The 19,329-nt window shown below is 43.6% G+C and overlaps 1 protein-coding gene across 11 annotated transcripts in view; it reads right to left on the bottom strand.

The window, feature by feature from the left end:
• ESYT2 (extended synaptotagmin 2) overlaps positions 1 to 19,329 on the bottom strand; it is a 101,378-nt gene that overhangs the window by 34,513 nt on the left and 47,536 nt on the right. For all 11 annotated transcript variants that reach the window (XM_045388048.2, XM_015448364.3, XM_045388047.2 and 8 more), the window contains exons 7-8: positions 8,436 to 8,491; positions 2,694 to 2,814 (exon numbers count right to left, since the gene is read on the bottom strand). In XM_045388048.2, the coding sequence (XP_045243983.2) occupies positions 2,694 to 2,814; positions 8,436 to 8,491 (177 nt within the window). The remainder of the gene's footprint in view (positions 1 to 2,693; positions 2,815 to 8,435; positions 8,492 to 19,329) is intronic.

Genomic DNA, 19,329 nt, shown 5'->3' on the forward strand with positions numbered 1-19,329 from the left:
AACGCGGTAAGCATGTACAGGAGAAGCAGGTGCTGAGAAAAACAAGAGCAGGGCAAGGCAGCAGTGCCCGGGTGGGGCTGGCTCAGAGGAGAACAGAGGGGCTTCTGGAGTGATGACCCCTCCACAGAGACACGAGGACGGGCAGCCCCACGCGGCGCTCCTGGCAGAGGGATGCCGAGTGCAGAGGACCCAGCACAGCACTGTGCTTATCTCAAGGAGGCTGGTGACACAGGCCACCAAGCTGTACTAGATCCTGGTGCTACAGTGAGTAATAACACGAGAGGTTGTATCAGACCTGTCACTAAGCATTAGACATGCAGTAACTATGCTGTTCCATTTTTAGAATAATCCTATGAAATAGTGTCATTAAACTTATTTTAGAGAGAAGAAAACTGCAACTTTGAAATATGTATTATTCATAGACTTCAAACATACTCTTGGCCAGACGCGGTGGCTCACGCCTGTAATCCCAACACTTTGGAAGACTGAGGTGGGCAGATCACTTGAGGCCAAGAGTTCAAGACCAGCCTGGCCAACATGGCAAAACCCCATCTCTACTAAAAATACAAAAAATTTAGCCAGGCATCGTGGCACATGTCTGTAGTCCTAGTTACTCAGGAGGCTGGGCTGTAAGAATCACTTGAACCCAGGAGGCAGAGCTTGCAGTGAGCTGAGATGGCGCCACTGCACTCCAGCCTGAGCGACAGAGCAAGACCCTGTCTCAAAATAAACAAACAAACAAACAAACATAGTCTTTTCCCTAAAATACTGTTTTATTGATAAAAGAATAAAAAATTCCCTCTTATTTCTTCCAAGGCAAACAAAGATGTTCAAGTTACCTTTTGGTAGGAAGCATTCTGCCCCTACAGATCCTTTTATAAAATTACAGAGTGATGGCCGGGCGCGGGGCGCGGGGACTCACGCCTGTAAGACCAGCACTTTGGGAGGCCAAGGCGGGTGGATCATGAGGTCAGGAGATCAAGACCATCCTGGCGAGCACAGTGAAACCCCGTCTCTACTAAAAAACAAAAATTAGCCAGGCATGGTGGTGGGCGCCTGTAGTCCCAGCTACTCGGGAGGCTGAGGTGGGAGAATGGTGCGAACCCGGGAGGCAGAGCTTGCAGTGAGCCGAGACTGCGCCACTGAACTCCAGTCTGGGTAACAGAGCAAGACTCTGTCTCAAAAAAAAAAAATAAATAAATAAATAAATTACAGAGTGATATTCCTCATTCAATCAGCACAGGAATACATGTCCCTCCACAGAGGAACACACTTCAAAAACTCGAAGCAGCTCTTGTTTATATTTTCATACGTCTAAAGCTGGGATAATCTGGCCACATCTATTGAGGGCACTGGCTGTTAAGCCCATGTAGCTAAGGGCAGCCAGATCCAGGCACGCTCAGGTGCTCACCTGTACTCAGAGCATGAGACTTAGGTGCAGAGGAGCACGAGGATTTCTACATGTAAAGGGATTCCTACATTTCCAGAGGTGAGAGTCAGAAGTTAAGGAAAAAAGACATTCTTTTCTAATACACAGCATCACATTAAAGCTGTTGAATGCCAATGATATAACCAATTTGAGCACCAAATTAACTGGCATATTGTTACTTTTAAAAAATATAAGGATGCCTCTGCATGTCTGTTAACTTGTGCACCATTATTTAGATCTAATTAAACCAGAAAAAGTAAAAAGGCATCAGGAGAAAGCGATCTGCTTCTACTTCAGCGAACAACAACAAAAAAAACAATATACCCACTGAAACAAGACCAACTTACCACGTCCTGTTTCAGTAAAAATAAATAACGTGGTGTGCACTGCTTACTACAGACACCACCACGATGGTAATGCTCACTTGGCTTCTGGAGTCCAAAGTCCAGGTAGACTAAATAGACACGGGATCCAACACCTGAGTGACTGAAAAGCTCTCCTTAGCCCATGAGAGATCCTTCACTCCACCCACCCCTTCCACAGTCAGCAGAAGGAATCTCATGTTCTTGACTACCTTGCAGTTATTTATTTCGTTTGCTCAAATGAAGGTGACATCAGTATCTGCAACCAGCTCTGTGTGCGGCTGCTGTCCCATTTTACAGACAATGAAACTGTGGCCCAGCTACGCCAAGTAATGTGCCCACAAAAGCAAAGCTACAGCTAAACTCAGGAGCTGCGACAAAAATCTAGTTCTGTTCTTTCCATTTTATCCAGGTCAGCTGTTATATCAGTGCTGCTTCTACCAGGTTACTCATTAAATGGCTTCAGAGGCAACGGAATTCTAACAGCTGAGAGAAAATATACGAATTATTATACGAAGCTCTCATCATGACTGCCAGGAACACTGGTGCCTGTCCATTTTAATAAAAGGGCTGTCCATTTTAATAAGAACAAATGCAGTATGTGCGTCTGAGGTAACTAAGATGTCTGTGCCATGTACCTCTGCAGATTTAAATCTCTACCGGCCCCTCTGAGGAACACAGCTCTGGGGGAGAACCATCCTGCTGTCTCTGTGATGAGCTTTAGGGTCAGCGCCCATCAGTCAAGTCTCTTAAGGAGAGTGGCGGACGAGCAACAGTCAAGGCATCAAGACCCATGTGGCAAGCTGGCCGCTGGAGACACAAAGAGTCACGGCACCCAATGCCACACCCACAGGCAGCCAAGATCTGTCTTTCAATGTGAGTGGATGCCAGGACACGCTTACCTTTGGTACAGGAAACCGCAACTGAGCTATTTGAACTTCACTGACAAGTGGAACGGTGATTCGATTGGGAAGCACCAGATAATTTGATATCATATCCGAAATGATAGTATCTGATAAACCACTGTTCGTTGGGAGACAAAAAGAGCAAAAGGACCATCAGACATGCGAACACTTCTCTCAACACCGACAACAGACTTACCACGAATATGATGTAATGTCCCACTTATTTACAGAGTAGGAGTTATCTCATTTCTCCCGTGCAGTATTTACAACCCTCATTTCAATACTTTAGCTGTGATACTACTATGGAGACTATGATACAGAATTTATTTGTAGAACACAAGGTAAAATTCTAGTTATTGCACAAGTAATTGTGGTTTTTGCAAATAAAATGGCAAAAACCACAAATACTTTTGCACCAACCTAATACACTTCATAATTTCCTAAACAACATTTAATGTATTCCTACTTCATCGCAGATTGTATACTTATTTACTAAAATACACTTCATTGACTTTTTTTAACATAAAATATTTCAAACATACATATATAAGTACAGAGAATAACATTCACTGGCCCATTCTTGTTTATACACACACCCCATTTCTCCATTGTTGTATACTCGCCCCCATTGAAGGAGAACTTACTTTGTTCTCCCTTATCCATTATCCAACACTTTGAGTATTGAACACATTAATAATTTTGAAATACATCACTGCACAGCAAACTAAGTAAAGTGAATACAATTGCTTAGGCTAAAGGAAAAAATATACTTGCTTTTTTTTTGAAACAGAGTTTTGCTCTTATTGCCAGGCTGGAGTACAATGGCATGATCTCAGCTCACTGCAACCTCCAGCTCCCGGGTTTAAGCAATTGTTCTGCCTCAGCCTCCCAAGTAGCTGGGATTACAGGCACGTGCCACCATGACTGGCTAATTTTGTATTTTTAGTAGAGACAGGGTTCACCATGTTGGCCAGGTTGGTCTCGAACTCTTGACCTCAGGTGAACCACCCGCGTTGGCCTCCCAAAGTGCTGGGATTACAGGCGTGAGCCACCATGCCTGGTCAAAGATGTACTTTTAATATATCTTTTTTGGCCGGGCATGGTGCCTCACGCCTGTAATCCCAACACTTTGGGGAGGCGAAGGTGGGAGGATCGCTTGAGCCCAGGAGCTGGAGACTAGCCTGGGCAACACAGAGCGAGACCCCCTCATCTCTACTTAAACAAACAAACATATATGTATCCTATTCTCTAGGGTAACCGTGAGAATTAAATAATGCGTACGTGGCAGCACTTTTAAAAACATTTATAAACGTAAGTTTCATTGCTGTATAACACCTTTACCTGAACTGTGAAGTTGCAAAAGTACTTTGCTTCTCGCCAGTAAAGTTTTAGATGCTAAAATTATTAACATAAATAATTACAAACAAAAATAACCACTGAGACAGTGATAATCATGAACGTTCAACAAATAAAGTCCAAGCACCCACTGCAGGACAGTATCCACATGTGATGACCCAGCACCTCAAGGACTTTTCAGTTTAATATGGAAAAAAAACTGGAAAAGCCCCCCAAAAGAAAAACCGTATATAACACTACTCTACTTATGAACAGGTCAGTTATTCAGACAGTTAATACTCCCACAGAGATTCGGAGGGCTTTAGCCAGCAGACGCAGGCTGTGTGTTCACCATGCAGGGGCAGGACCCACCCACCTTTCTCCCACACAGACTCCCGGCCTCGGAGGCCACAGCAGCTGACAGAGCTCCCTGGGGGGGGGCCCTCGCTGTGCCTCCTCACCCCACCACGCCCCGCACGGCCCTGAACTGTCGGGGTGTGGATGCTGCTCCCCTAGGTCTCTACAGAAGCGTCTCCTGTAGTGGTTACTTTCTTGGGAGTCACTATTTCCCTGTGTATCCTTCGGAACCACGACTGCTCATCGCCTGTATTTTGTTTCCACCATAATCTTCGCCCTTCTCACGCCTTCAACACTCAGCTCAGAGCCGCTTATCAAAACACAGCAGATATTTAACAGGGATAGCCCAAAGTCATGGTGCAGTGAAGGAATTCAGGCATTATTCTTACACTACAACGTCTGGGGTTTCTTTTTATAATCAATTAATATAGCATGTGGATGCTCATTTTATAAAGATTGGTACAAGATTTCATTATGTTAAGTTCATATTTATTTTTAAAATTTCTTTCTTTTTTGAGACAGAGTCTCACTCTGTTGCCCAGGCTGGAGTGCAATGGCGTGATATTGGCTCATTGCAACCTCCACCTCCCGAGTAGCTGGGATTACAGGCGTGTGCCCACGCTCAGCTAATTTTTGTATTTTTATTAGAGATGGGACTTCACCATGTTGGCTAGGCTGGTTTCAAACTCCCGACCTCAGGCGATCCACCTGCCTCAGCCTCCCAAAGTGCTGGGATTACAGGTGTGAGTCACTGCATTTGGTCTCATAGTTATTTAATATTCACTTTTATAACCTAAGAGTTGCTATAGCTGTGATTTATTTGATAGACTCAGTGAGAACTAGTAGCCCCAATTTTACATACATACCTATTAAATTTCAGTACATAACATTTATGTAAACATAATTGTATTATATAAAATCTACATAATTGTGTATAAATTATGTATATCTATATATATAAACTCAGAAGAGATATTTTTACATCTCCCTTTTATACAGCAGCCTATTTTTTGAATGGTGTATGTGTATTTATCTGTTATATAAGGATATATTTTTAATGACATAATTCTATATATAGGAGTATATTTTTGTATTACATATATAAAATTTACATAAAAGACAAGAGGAGCTGGGTGCAGTGGTTCATTGTATTACATATATAAAATCTACATAGAAGATGAGAAGCTGGGTGCAGTGGTTCATTATATTACATATATAAAATCTACAAAGAAGAGAGAGAAGCGGGAGCAGTGGTTCAAGTCTATAGTTCCGCTACTTGGGAGGTTGAGGCAGGAAGAGCCCTTGAGCCCAGGGGGTTGAGGCCAGTCTGAGAAGCATAATGAGATCTCTCTCTAAAAAAATGAAAAATAAAAATAAAATTGCTAGAAATGACTACTGTATAAAAAGAGCCAACATATAGGCCGGGCGCGGTGGCTCAAGCCTGTAATCCCAGCACTTTGGGAGGCCGAGACGGGCGGATTACGAGGTCAGGAGATCGAGACCATCCTGGTTAACACGGTGAAACCCCGTCTCTACTAAAAAACACAAAAAAAAACCTAGCCAGGCGAGGTGGCGGGCGCCTGTAGTCCCAGCTACTCGGGAGGCTGAGGCAGGAGAATGGCGTGAACCTGGGAGGCGGAGCTTGCAGTGAGCTGAGATCCGGCCACTGCACTCCAGCCTGGGTGACAGAGTGAGACTCTGTCTCAAAAAAAAAAAAAAAAAAAAGCCAACATACAAATTATTAAATAGAATGGAGCTATACATGTATGTATCTCTGTATTTACGTGTGTATGTGTGAATGACTTTTAAATAAAATGAATCAGGGATCAACTTCCCCAAACTGCAGGCTTGCCGAGGCAGAAGACATTCTTCAACTTTGCCCTTTCAGGTTGCCAGTATTAATACAACGCTATTTACAGAGTAGATGCTCAATAATGCTGTTTTATTTCAGTACTCCTGTGATACTGAAGGGAGGCAAAATCAAATACTTTTTTCTACACTGATGTGTGTGAATGTTTGTTCCATTTGGCTAAACAGTATCTACTCCCCCTACTTCTAGTGAAAGTTTTTGCTTTGGGGGATACCCCCATTCACTGGAGTTTTTTCACACAAGTTATCCATTTCTTTGCCTTCTGTAGGAATGTCCTGGAGATTGAAACCTGATCGTCGGGAGTCGCAGGAATCTGTCCAAGGGTGGTCTTTGCACACACAAGTCAGGCCAGGACCTAGGGGGAAAGGCGACTAAATCCGCAGACTAAAGGCTTATAGCTGCAGGCACAGCAAGAGCCTGCCTGAAAACCAGCCCACGAGGGACACGCCCACTCTACATGGGTCAGGAACTGGAGAGAGAGCCCTTACGGTGCCAACATGGCTCCATCTGAAACCCCTCAGAGGACACGTCAGCACTCCAGCTGCTGAGCAGGAAACAAGCACAGGCGTGTCCCATGCACGAGCAGCTGCGACCAGCTCAGAGCAGGCAGTGGGCGCCCATTGTTGGAAGAGTGAATAAACTGCTTTTTGAAAATATTATTTACTGGCCAGGCGCGGTGGCTCATGCCTGTAATCCCAGCACTTTGAGAGGCCAAGGCGGGCGGATCACCTGAGGTCAGGAGTTCAAGACCAGCCTCACCAACATGGCAAAACCCCATTTCTACTAAAAAAATACAAAAATTAGCTGGGTGTGGCAGCATGCGCCTGTAATCCCAGCTACTTGGGAGGCTGAGGCAGGGAGAATTGCTTGAACCCAGGAGACGGAGGGTGCAGTGAGCTGAGATAGCAACACTGCACTCCAGCCTGGGCAACAGAGATTCCATCTCAGAAAAAAAAAAAAAAAAGGAAAGAAAAGAAACTTACTTATTTACCTACTTAAGACCACTTGAGTCAGGTTTGTTGCTTGCAACCAGAATCTTAATGAACTCTTTAACCAATCTTTTAAAGTCGTGCTTTCTTTCCGCAGATCTTTTAAAGATCACAGCAATTTTCTGTATCCAGTAAACTACAGCACCTAAAAAGGACTTTTATTATGACTGTGCTTCAGATAATCAAAGTCCTAATTTTTCCCTAATAATGAAACAAAACTCTTTAGAAAGGCCATTTCAGAGGCATAAACAAATATACGGGAATAAAAAAATAGTCTGAAACCAAGTTTCATAATTTTCTAAACTATTTTAGGAAAAACAAATCACACTAGAAAATATCCACTAGAAACATGTAACTTTAACCCAAAGGTGATGTGTTTTAACTTTCAAAAAAACCGGTAAAGTCAGCAAAAGCATTTAGAGGCTGTAATTTCAAAACTTCCTATTTGGGGGTGACCAACAGGTCTGCCATCCACAGCCCCATGCACTGTTTCAGGTAACGGGACCATGGTAACTAGAATGACTCCGTGTCTCTGAGCAGGGATGCACTCTCCAGGGCCTCAGATGCTTGTTACGCAACGTTTTTCTCCTGTTTTAGACACTAGATCGCTGTGTAATAATGAAAGGACTCCCAGCGAAATGATATGGAACTTCAAGTTCCTCACCTCTCACACTGAAGAGTACTGGCAAAGTCCACACTGTCCCCAACCACTTTCAAAAAGGAATGGAATAAAGGTTTAAAAAAAAAATGCGGAAAGGGTGGGGTAGCCATAGGCTGGAGAGACCCTGGAAAGCATTTCCTTTTAAAGTTTCCTTTATTGTTTCTGAGAAGATAAAAAAAAAACAAAAAAAACAAATTGGCAAACTGGTTTACAAAATATTAAAAGGCCTCTACTTTTCTAAAATGCCAAGGCCAGCAAGACACCTTGTGGTGAACAAAAGCAAATGAAGACTGAGTGCTCAGCTGGCACTCCAGAGCCCTCCTGCCCTGGCCCATCACTTCCCAGCAGCTCCCTATGGGCAGAAGGAAGCCCCTGTGCCTCTGCTTGTTTCCACGACGGCCTGTGGAGAAGGCACCCATTCACCTGGCAGACGCAGGTCTTAACCATTCTCACACTATTGTCAAGACATCGAAAATGCACAACACGCCCTCGAACGCTAAGCCTTGGGGACCAGACATGAGACTTACTTCAATCCAGGGATATCCAGAAGATTCGTCAGTCCTGTCCAGTTAATTTCTAAAAGCTGTTTTAAAACAAGGGCAAAATATTAAGTTCCAAACAATTTCCAATTATCAAATCAGGTGCACACAGACTTGTTTCTTTATAGACAAAACGTGTTAGTACACAACACAGACTCACACACTTCATCCTTCGTAATATATCAAGGACACCTTTCTTTGGTAGTACGTGGAGACCTGCCTCTTTTTGTTGTTTGATAATGTCACAGTTTTTGCTAGTAAAATCGTAAAATAATTTATTTACCCACTCTCCTGTGGATGGACACTTAGAATTTTGACAGTTTCTCTTTATTGTAATTACAAATAATGATTCAGGGAATGCCTTTTTACACACATGTTCTTGTATACATATATAGACTAGCATTCCAAAAGTCAGATTTTGGGGTCAAAGGCTTATATTCACTTTTTTTTTTTTTTTTTTTTTTTTGAGACGGAGTCTCGCTCTGTCACCCAGGCTGGAGTGCGGTGGCCGGATCTCAGCTCACTGCAAGCTCCGCCTCCCGGGTTCACGCCATTCTCCTGCCTCAGCCTCCCGAGTAGCTGGGACTATAGGCGCCCGCCACCTCGCCCGGCTAGTTTTTTGTATTTTTAGTAGAGACGGGGTTTCACCGTGTTAACCAGGATGGTCTCGATCTCCTGACCTCATGATCCGCCCGTCTCGGCCTCCCAAAGTGCTGGGATTACAGGCGTGAGCCACCGTGCCCGGCCTATATTCACTTTTAATGTCAATAGATAGTACCTACCTGCCCTCCAAAAATACTGTACCCATTTACATTCCCACCCAAAGTGTATGAAAATGTCCTTTTCACATACCTCACCAAAAATAATACTAAAACCCAGCCTATCTGGCAGTTAAATAACGGACTTTATCATTGTTTTACTTTGTATTTTCCAATTAGCAGACCGTGCTCTACCCATTCATTCGACATCTGTGTTTATCTTAGAATAATTCCCATACAGTTAACTAACATTCCATTAAGTAGATGTTGGTTGGTAAAAACTATTGATTAGAAATACTGCTTTTCCTATTATGTTCCTTTAACAGCACATAATAAAATTACTTGTGCTCCATATTTGTAGAAGAAATTCTAAGTAAAATTGCATGATCTCAGTCACGCATATAGCTGAGTAACAAAACTGCTTGAATCCCTTTTTGCTTGCAAGCAAATATAAAGTGGAAGAGTCAAGATTCTTACAGATAGAACTAAAAAAAAAAAAAACCAAAAATTTTTAAGACCCTGAAAGGCTAAGATTTCTCAGTGTAACAGAAATGAGATATAAATACAAAAATTAGGGAGGAAAAAATAGGCAACTAATCTTCAAACTGGACTGCAAACATCAGTATCAACCTATGCTTTACTTCCCCCTTAAAATAAATGTTTTTCCCTAGTCCACCCATTGAACCACCTGGCTAAACCTCTACATCTAAATCATATGAATATATTTATAAACATTGACTGAAGAGCTCATTTTCCTTTCTCATTTCTCTCACAGAACTTAAAAAGGAACAGGTACTCCCTGCCACAACAAAATATTCTGGTCATACAAAAATACCTGTTATGAGGAAACTAAGATTTAAGAGGGCATCGTAACAGGATTCTATCATTTAGTTCTGAAGGTTGTTACTCCTGATCACAAATCTACTTCAGGAAATAAGAACATATCAAAGATGCAGCACAGAATCTTGCACTCGACTCAGGTTCAAATGCAAGCACCTTGCACAGCGCACCATCAGAGGATCCCCAATGGTGACTGTTCCATCCGCAGAGCCAAGAGACACAGGAGCCACGTGAACTTCAAGAAAGGGCGGCTGTGTCAAGGAAAGCGGCAGGTAAGCATCTAAATAAAATCAGATGAGGCCATTGTGGTTAAAAGAACAGTAAAGAGAATACAATTCAAAGATGCTATTTAATAAAGAAATAAAGAATTTTTCCTACACAGCCATGCCTCGGCGATATCGTGGGCTGGGTTCTAGAGCAGTGCAGTAAAGGGAATATTGCAACATGTGAGTCACACACATTTTTTGGTTTCCCAAGGCATACAAAAGTTATGTTTAAACTATAGTCTATTAAGTGTGCAATAGCATTATATCTTTTAAAAAATGTACATACCTTTATTTTAAAACACTTTATTGCTAAAAAATGCTTACGATCACCTAAGCCTTCAGCGTGTCACAATCTGGCTGGTAGAGGGTTTTGCCTCAGTTTTGATGGTTGCTGACTGACTAGGGTGGTGGTTGCTGAAGGTTAGGGTGATTGTGACAACGTCTTAAAATAAGACAACAGTGAAGTTTGCTGCACTGACTGACTCTTCCTTTCAAAAAAGATTTCTCTGTAGCATGCCATGCTGTTTGACAGCATTTTACCCACAGTAGAACATCTTTCAAAATCGGAGTCATCCTCTCAAACTCTGCTACTCCTTTATCGGCTAAATTTATGTGATATTCTAAATTGCTTATTGTCATTTCAACCATGTTTGCAGCATCTTCACCAGGAGTAGATTCCATCTCAGGAAACCACTTTCTTTGTTAGTCATAAGAAGCAATTTCTCATCCTTAAACTTTGATCCTGAGACTGCAGCAATTCAGTCCCCTCTTCAGGCTCCACTTCTAACTACAGTTCTCTCGCTGTTTCCATTCCACCTGCACCTCCTTCTTCCACTGAAGTCCTGAACCCCTCAAAGTCATCCATGAGAGCTGGAATCAACTTCTTCCAAACTCCTGTTAATGTTCGTATTTTGTCTCTTCTCACGAATCACTGGTGTTTTCAATGGGATCTAGGATGGTGAATCCTTTCCAGGAGGTTTTTGACTTACTTTGCCCAGATCCATCAGAGGAATCACTGTCTGTGGCAGCTATCGTCTCACAAAATGTAATTCTTAAATAATAAGACTTGAAAGTTGAAATTTCTCCTTGATCCCTGGGTCAGGGAATGGAGGAGGTGTCAGCAGGCAAGAAAACAGCCTTCAACTCCTTGTGCACCCGCATCAGAGCTCCTGGGTGATCAGGTGCACTGCTGATGAGCAGTTATGTTTTGAGGGACTCTTTTTTTTCTGAGCAGCAGGTCTCAACACTGGGCTTAAAATACTTGGTAAACCAGCGTGTAAAAAGGTGTGCTGTCATCCAGGCTTTGTTCTTCCAGGTATAGAGCACAGGCAGCATAGATTCAGCATGATTCTTAAGGGCCCCAGGCTTTTCAGAATGGAAAATGAGTGCTTACTTCAACTTAAAGTCACCACCTGCATTAGCTGTGACAACAGTCAGCTTGTCCTTTGAAGCCTTGAAGTCAGGCACTGACCTCTCCTCTCTAGCTGGGAAAGTTCCAGATGGCATCTTCTTCCGGCAGAAGGATGTTTAATACACATTGAAAATCTGTTGTTTAGTGGAGCCACCTTCATCAATGATCTTAGCTAGATCTTCTAGACAACTTGCTACTTTACCTTGCACTTTTATGTTACGGAGATGGCTTCATTCCTTGAACCTCACCAACCTCTTCAAACTTTTCTTCTGCAACTTCCTCACCTCTGTCAGTCTTCATCAAAGTGAAGATAGTTAGGACTTCGCTGTGGATTAGGCTCTGGCTTAAGGAAATATAATGTCTGGGCTGATCATCTCTCCAGGCACTAAAACTTTCTCCCTATCAGCAAGAAGGCTATTTCTCTATCATTGGTGTGTTCACTGGAGCAGCACTTTTCTCTTCCTTCAAGAACTTTTCCTTTGCATTTACAATTCGGCTGTTTGGCACAAGAGGCTTAGCTTTCAGCCTGTGCTGGCTTTCAACATGGCCTCTTCACTAAGCTTCATCATTTTTAGCTTCGTTTCTTTCTTTTTTTTTTTTTTTGAGACAGAGTCTTGCTCTGTTGCCCAGGCTGGAGTGCATTGGTGCCATCTTGGCTCACTACAACCTCTGCCTCCCAGGGTCAAGTGATTATCCTGCTTCAGCCTCCCAAGTAGCTGGGACTACAGGCATACGCTGCCACGCCCAGCTAATTTTTTTTTTTTTTTTTTAAGTAGAGACAGCTTTTCCCATGTTGACCAGGCTGGTCTTGAACTCCTGACCTCAGGTGATCCACCCAGCTTCTGATTGAAAGTGAGAGGTGTGCAACTGTCTTTCACTTGAATACATAAAGGCCACCGCAGGGTTGTTAACTGGTCTAACTTCAATATTGTTGTGTCTCAGGGAATAGGGAGATCCAGGAGAGGGAGAGATAGGAGAACAGTCGGTCAGTGGAGCAGTCAGAAGATACAACATTTACCAGTTCACTTGGCTGTTTGATATGGTTTGGCTCTGTGTCCCTACCCAAATCTCATGTCGAACTGTAATCTCCACGTGCCGAGGGAGGTACTTGGTAGGAGGTGATTGGCATGGGCAGTTTCTCCCACACAATTCTCATGATAGTGAGGGAGTACTCACGAGTTCTGATAGTTCTACAAGTGGCTGTTTCTACTGCACACTCTCTCTCTCCTGCCACCATGTCAGACGTGCCTCACTTCCCCTAAGTTTCCTGAGGCCTCCCCAGCCATGCAGAACCTCAAGTCAATTGACCCTCCTTTCTTTATAAATTGCCCGATCTCAGGTAGTATCTTTACAGCAGTGTGAGAATGGACTAATCCGCCCTCTTACACGGACGTGGTTTGTGATGCCCCCAAAATAATTACATTAGAAACGACAAGGATCACTGACCACAGATTACAGTCACAGACATAATAATAACGCAAAAGTGTGAAATACTGCGAGAACTGCCAAAACATGACACAGAGGCATGAAGTGAACACATGGCACGGACAGGCTTCTTTATCACAGGGCTGCCGTAAACCTTCAGCTAGCAAAAACACAGTATCTACCAAGTGCAATAAAGCAAAGGACAATAAAGCGAGGTGTGCCCTGAACACTTTCATCTTAAATGTCGTGGTCATATTTTATACGTCAGTCCTGTTACTTAAAGAAAAAACCACCTAGCGTAGTCTTAATAGCATTAAGGTACAATTGTTTTATCCAGGAAGTTTTGGGAAACAGAATTAATAACTCTCTTAAGAGCATTTTTCAATGTCATTATCTTTCAAGGAGAAGTCTGTAACATAGAATACTTGAAATTTATGTTATAATGAGATTTTAATATGTTCCAAGCAGCTATGTGGTATTTTTGGACTTGTTAAAATATTTGGGTGAGACAAGGACTGACTTTAGAAAAAGTCAGTATAAAGCTAATTTTAGTTGGTGATTTTGGACCTGTTAATATATTTACATGAAACAGACACTGGCTTTAGTCAAGTTAATTGTATTATGGATAAAAATGTAAAAAAAAAAAAAAAAAGATAAATGTAACTAGTTGCAGGCTATTAAAAAAATGTACAAAGTGGATGGAGGAAAATAATGAAAGAATCTCCTCCTATTCCTGAAATGTCACGTTCCATACTATTATTCCACGTGGCAATCTGAAAACCATTTCCATCAGCAGTGTTAACATCCTACTCACTTCACCAGAACTGCAACCCAGAATGATGGCACTGTCTCTCCAGCTAACTGACTCATCAGGCTTTTGCAGGATGCAATGCTCTTCCTCACCGAGATTCAGAACCACAGATCCGAAACATGTTCACAGCTGATGCAAGAAACCTACTTTTTTATATCGTGTATAAAGGTGCTATGAAAAATGACACCACACCATGTGACTGGCTGGCCTCCAGTTTTTTTTTGTTTGTTTGTTTGTTTTTTAGCATGCTCCCAAGAAAAGTATCTACTTGTTTAGATTAAAAGGTATGTTTCTGTTTGAAGGAACAGAAGATGTAACTTTACAGCTGACAAAACCGCTAGCCTCCTGTTAACATGAAGACTTTAAAGGCCTGGGAGGGGACTGACATAAACGTTTTGCTAGATTGTAAATGATAAAAACTGCCCAAAGTTGGCAAGTAAAACCTCCATAAATGGGTAGTATTAATGCTCTTCTTGTAGGCAAACTATCTAGATAAAACTTCCTTAAGGCTATCTAGAAACCTGAAAGGTGGCTTTTTGACTATCAAAACAAAAGATCAAAGGCATCAAATATAGGAAGAAGTTTCTATTTATAGCAAAGAGCACAAAGGGCTATGGGAGTAAGCTCAAAAACAAAGCAAGAGAGCCAGGTGTGGTGGCACAAGGACTGCCTGCGACCAGGACAGTGAGGCTGCAGTGGTGCACTCCACTTTACGATTCTTTCTGGGAACAGTCACTGCACTCCAGCCTGGGCAGCACAGCAAGACTCCATCTCAAGAAAAAAAGAAGCCAAATAGACATACATTTTGAAAATTACATATAAAACTAGGTTAAAAAGTGGGTCTTCAAATTTAGAGTTAGTCCTAGAACTGAGAAAATCATTTATTTTAGTTTCACAGTGAAGAAAACTAAGACCTAGAGGAAGAAATCTTATCTGTAACTTTTTGCCTTTCACAACTAGATAAGCCAAGGACAGAATGAAATCCTCATCTTTTCACTGGACCCACATGGGACATTGATTTTTAAGGACGGCTGTGCAGCTGGCGCTGCGGCCCCTTCTGCTCTAAACCGACCAACCTGCTCCTGTCTCTGATGTGTCTCATCTTGCTCACTGACTTCTCACTTGCTTCGCAGTCTCTCTCCGTGGAATGACGGGCAGACAGCCCCAGCTCACATTTGCTTCTAAACCTAGCGACCTTGACTCGGGTATTTGCTTACAGAGGCTGTGCAGAGCTTATAAACAGGGGGTTCCTGGCCCTGGGGTGGGGAGGGGCAGTCCTCTGCTGCACAAGACCGACAGGCACAAGACATTTAAATGGTCAGCATCCATCTTGGTTTCTGCCACTAAATGGCAATAGGGGCCCCAGACCCCATTACTGTGACACCCTAAATATCCATTTCCAAATCTGTCACTGAGAATGACTATCTACGAAAGAGACCATTCAAGAACAAAGTTTCTAAACTTTAAACTACAATTTGGGAGATTTTAGAGAATAAATTTCCATACCAGAGGCATCCCTACAAAAGTTTCCATTTTAAATATACTCTGGCTTTTATTTTCCTCACAAGTAATACGGGAACAATCCCATCCTGTGGGGACTAAGTCTGACAATGCACAGAAGCCATGAGCCTGGCTCCAAGCCCGTCGCCTGCGACCGCAGTCAATACCTGAGGGCTTCCTTCCCTGGAAATCCCTTTGAGCAATTAAGATCTTTCTCGCCACTCTCAAAGACTAGCACATGTGCCACGTAAGCATCACAGTGAACATTTACCCTTTTACTTTTGAAGTTCTGCCCCACTTTAATCTCAGATGAGAAACCACCTATAATCAAAGCACAACTGACCAAACATAAACCAAACAAAAAGAGACTATTTCTGACCACTTGTCTTAGAATCATTTCAGAAAAACAACTTCATTATTTTGTCTAAAACAGAACCTCAAAAAGAATATTAACTATCAACGACAGAGTATTAAAAACGCAAAACAAGGCAGTTTTAGTGTAAACTTGTCAGGCAACGGGGGGCATGCCAGCGTAGGCCTTGTTGAAAAGACAGATACATTTAAGTGCTGCTGAAGTTCAGAGAAACTAATCGTCAGGGAGGGAGGAGCAGGAATTGTGGAAGGAAAGGACTCTGCTGGCTTTTGAAAGGAAGAGAGATTTGAATGCAAGAAAGAAGGTGCCAAGCAAAGGGGTCCCCATGTTGAAGGCACTGAAAGGCCCGTCCCTGGGCATGGGGAACGGTGAAGGACCAAGAGCCAGAGGCTGGAATGACGGACGGAGAGAGTGGGAAGACAGAAGGAGCACACGTGTGTATGAGAATGTGTGTGAGGGGAAGAGTGTGAGAGGCTAAGTGTGAATCTGTGTGAGAAACAGGGACAGAGAACTAATGTGAGAATGACCGTGAGGAAAAATAAGTGTGAGAATAAGTGAGAATGAGTGTGTGAGAACATAAAAGCAAGTGTGAGAACGAGTGTGAGACAAAACATGTGAGAACAAGTACAAGTGTGAGACGAGTGTGAGAACAAAGTGTGAGAGGTGTGAGGAGCGTGAAAGAACACGCGTGAGAGTGAACAAGTGTGACTGAGGACGAAGTGTGAGAGTGAACGAGTGTGAGAACAAAGTGAGAGGTGTGAGTGTGAAAGAACAAGTGAGACCAAGTGTGAGAGAGAACAAGTGTGACTGAGAATGAGGTATGAGAGGTGTGAGTGTGAAAGAACAAGTGAGAACAAGTGTGAGTGAACTGAGTGTGAGAACAAAGTGTGAGGTGTGTGAAAGAACAAATGTGAGAGTGAACAAGTGTGACTAATGAAGTGTGAGAGTGAACTAACCAGTGTGAGAACAAAGTGAGAGGTATGAGCGTGAAAGAACAAGTGAGAACAAGTGTGAGAGAACAAGTGTGACTGAGAACGAGGTGTGAAAGGTGTGTGAAAGAACAAGTGAGAAGTGTGAGTGAACTAACGTGTGAGAACAAAGTGTGAGGGGTGTGAGGAGCGTGAAAGAACAAGTGAGAACAAATGCGAGGTGTGAGTGTGAAAGAACAAGTGTGAGACTGAACAAGTGTGACTGAGAACGAGGAGTGAACTGAGTGTGCGAACGAAGTGTGAGAGGTGTGAGTGTGAAAGAACAAGTGTGAGAGAAAGTGTGACAGAACAAGCTGTGAGAAGTGTGCATGGGAAAGAACAAGTGTGAGAGTGAACAAGTGTGACTGAGAACGAGGTGTGAGTGAACTAACGAGTGTGAGAACGATGTGAGAGGTGTGAATGTGAAAGAACAAGTGAGAGAACAAGTGTGACTGAGAACGAGGTGTGAGAGTGAACTAACGAGTGTGAGAACGAAGTGTGAGAGATGAGTGTGAAAAAACAAGTGAGAACAAGTGTAAGTGAACAAGTGTAAGTATGAGAACAAAGTGTGAGGTGTGAGGAGTGTGAAAGAACGACTGAGAACAAGTGTGGGTGTGAAATCTGAGTGCTGAAAGTATGAGAATGTGTGTGAGAACGAGTGTGAAAGAACAAGCGTGAGTGTGTGAGAATAAAGTGTGAGGAGGAGTGAAATGAGAACAAGTGTCAGTGAAACAGCAAGCATGAGAAAATGTGAGAATGACTGTGAGAACTAGCATGAAAGTGGGAGTGTGAGAACAAAGCAAGAATGAAAGAACATTGTCACACACCTGTGTGAGAATGAATGACAAAGAATGAGAACATGTGAAATAAGTGGGTGAGAACAAAGGAAAACATATGAAAGAACAAGTGAGTGTGAGAACAAGTGTGAGAATGGGTGTGAAAATGTGCATGAGAACAAGAAGTGTGAGAACGAGTATGGAAGCTCAAGCATGTGTGAGAACAAGTGTGAAAATGTGTGTCCGAGACAACAAATGTGTGAGAATGAAAACGTGTGAGAACATGTGTGTGAGAATGAGTGCGGACAAGTGTCAAAGAACAAGTGTGAGTGTGAGAGCAAGCGTGAGAGAGAACAAGCGTGTGGGAAGGACAAAATGGGTGTGTGAGACAGGGAGGCTCCAAAGCCCAGTCTGAGGTCCACACGAGGGCATCACGGAGAAGCCACCAGCAGGGCCCGATAAAGGCCTGGCTTTAGAAGGCGCCTTTGGAAAAGCAACTAAAATTAGCGTGCCCCTCCTTCCCCACTGACACGTGCCTCAGGATGCTGGGAGCCTCCGCCTCTGGAGGATTGAGCTATTTCAGGAAACTGAAAAGCCAGTGGAACACGCATTTCCAAAGGACAGGAAGTCACCTCTGAGCTGTTGTGACTCTTCTATGAGAAACAGAACGTGTACCGTGGTCCATGATCAGAAAGCAATGTCAGGTTTCAACTGGAACGACACAGATGTATCCACATATTTCATGAACAGCACAGGTGCCCCTCTTCTCTCCACGTTCTGTAGTCCCTCTTTTCTCCACGTTCTGTAGTCCGTTGTGATGGGTGTGGTAATGTTTACAGTTCCAGGGCAGCCACTGGGCACCTGACCACGTGCTGTATGCCTGGCGTCCTGGGTGCATCCAGCTCCACAGTTCAGAACAAGAATCACCTGGAAAGTCTGTTGGAAATACAAACTCAGGGCTCCCACCTTTCTCCAGTTTTTTATTTAGCGGATCTGGGCTGTCAGTAAAGTTCAAAAATGTTTTTCTTATGTTTGTAAGTCCCAGGACTTCTGAGAGCTTCGTTCTTGACCACACAGGAGAGCTGACATCCTGAGCCACCAGCCAGCCTGAAATCCCTCCCTCCAGGCAGCTCCGAGGGAGGAGAGGCAGGAGTGAGCTGAACTTGAAGGAGGACGAGTTCCCCCCAAAACAAGTGAGATGACTCCAGCCAGATCCTAATGAAAGGCCACAGGCCAAGTGTGGGTGAGCCAGAGAACCACAGAGGTGTGCATATCGCGTGGCAGCACCTGCATGCCTGGTGTGCAAAGACAGCCTCAGGGAGGACACTGCCCATCGAGAGGAGCCCGGGAGGAGGCAGCTGCCACCGTAGAAGGGCACAAAGCAAGCCCCACCCCACCTTCCACCTTAAGGGACAGAAGCCATGGGGGAGAGAAGCACCTTGAGGACCCACTGCAGCTGGGGAGAGGTCCCTTAAGGACGTGGTAGGACAATGTCCCAGGCCAGTAGAGAGCCTGTATTGCTGGGGCAGGTGCAGGCTCTGTCCTGCAAAAGACCCGCCAAAGACACAAGGCACAGGGAGGAAGGGGCAGGGTCTCTGGGAGAGCTCTGGCCCCAAGACTCAGGATGGACCAGGACAACAGGAAGCTCCTCTGTACCCCCTCTACTGGGGGTGGGCAAGACTGTCCAAAATAATACAAACATCAAACCCAGAAAGTCAGATCCCAGAAAGTCGGAGAAAACAGCAGGATAAATA

The sequence above is a fragment of the Macaca fascicularis genome, chromosome 3 (genome assembly GCF_037993035.2).
Source record: "Macaca fascicularis isolate 582-1 chromosome 3, T2T-MFA8v1.1".
NCBI classification, from domain to species: domain Eukaryota; kingdom Metazoa; phylum Chordata; class Mammalia; order Primates; family Cercopithecidae; genus Macaca; species Macaca fascicularis.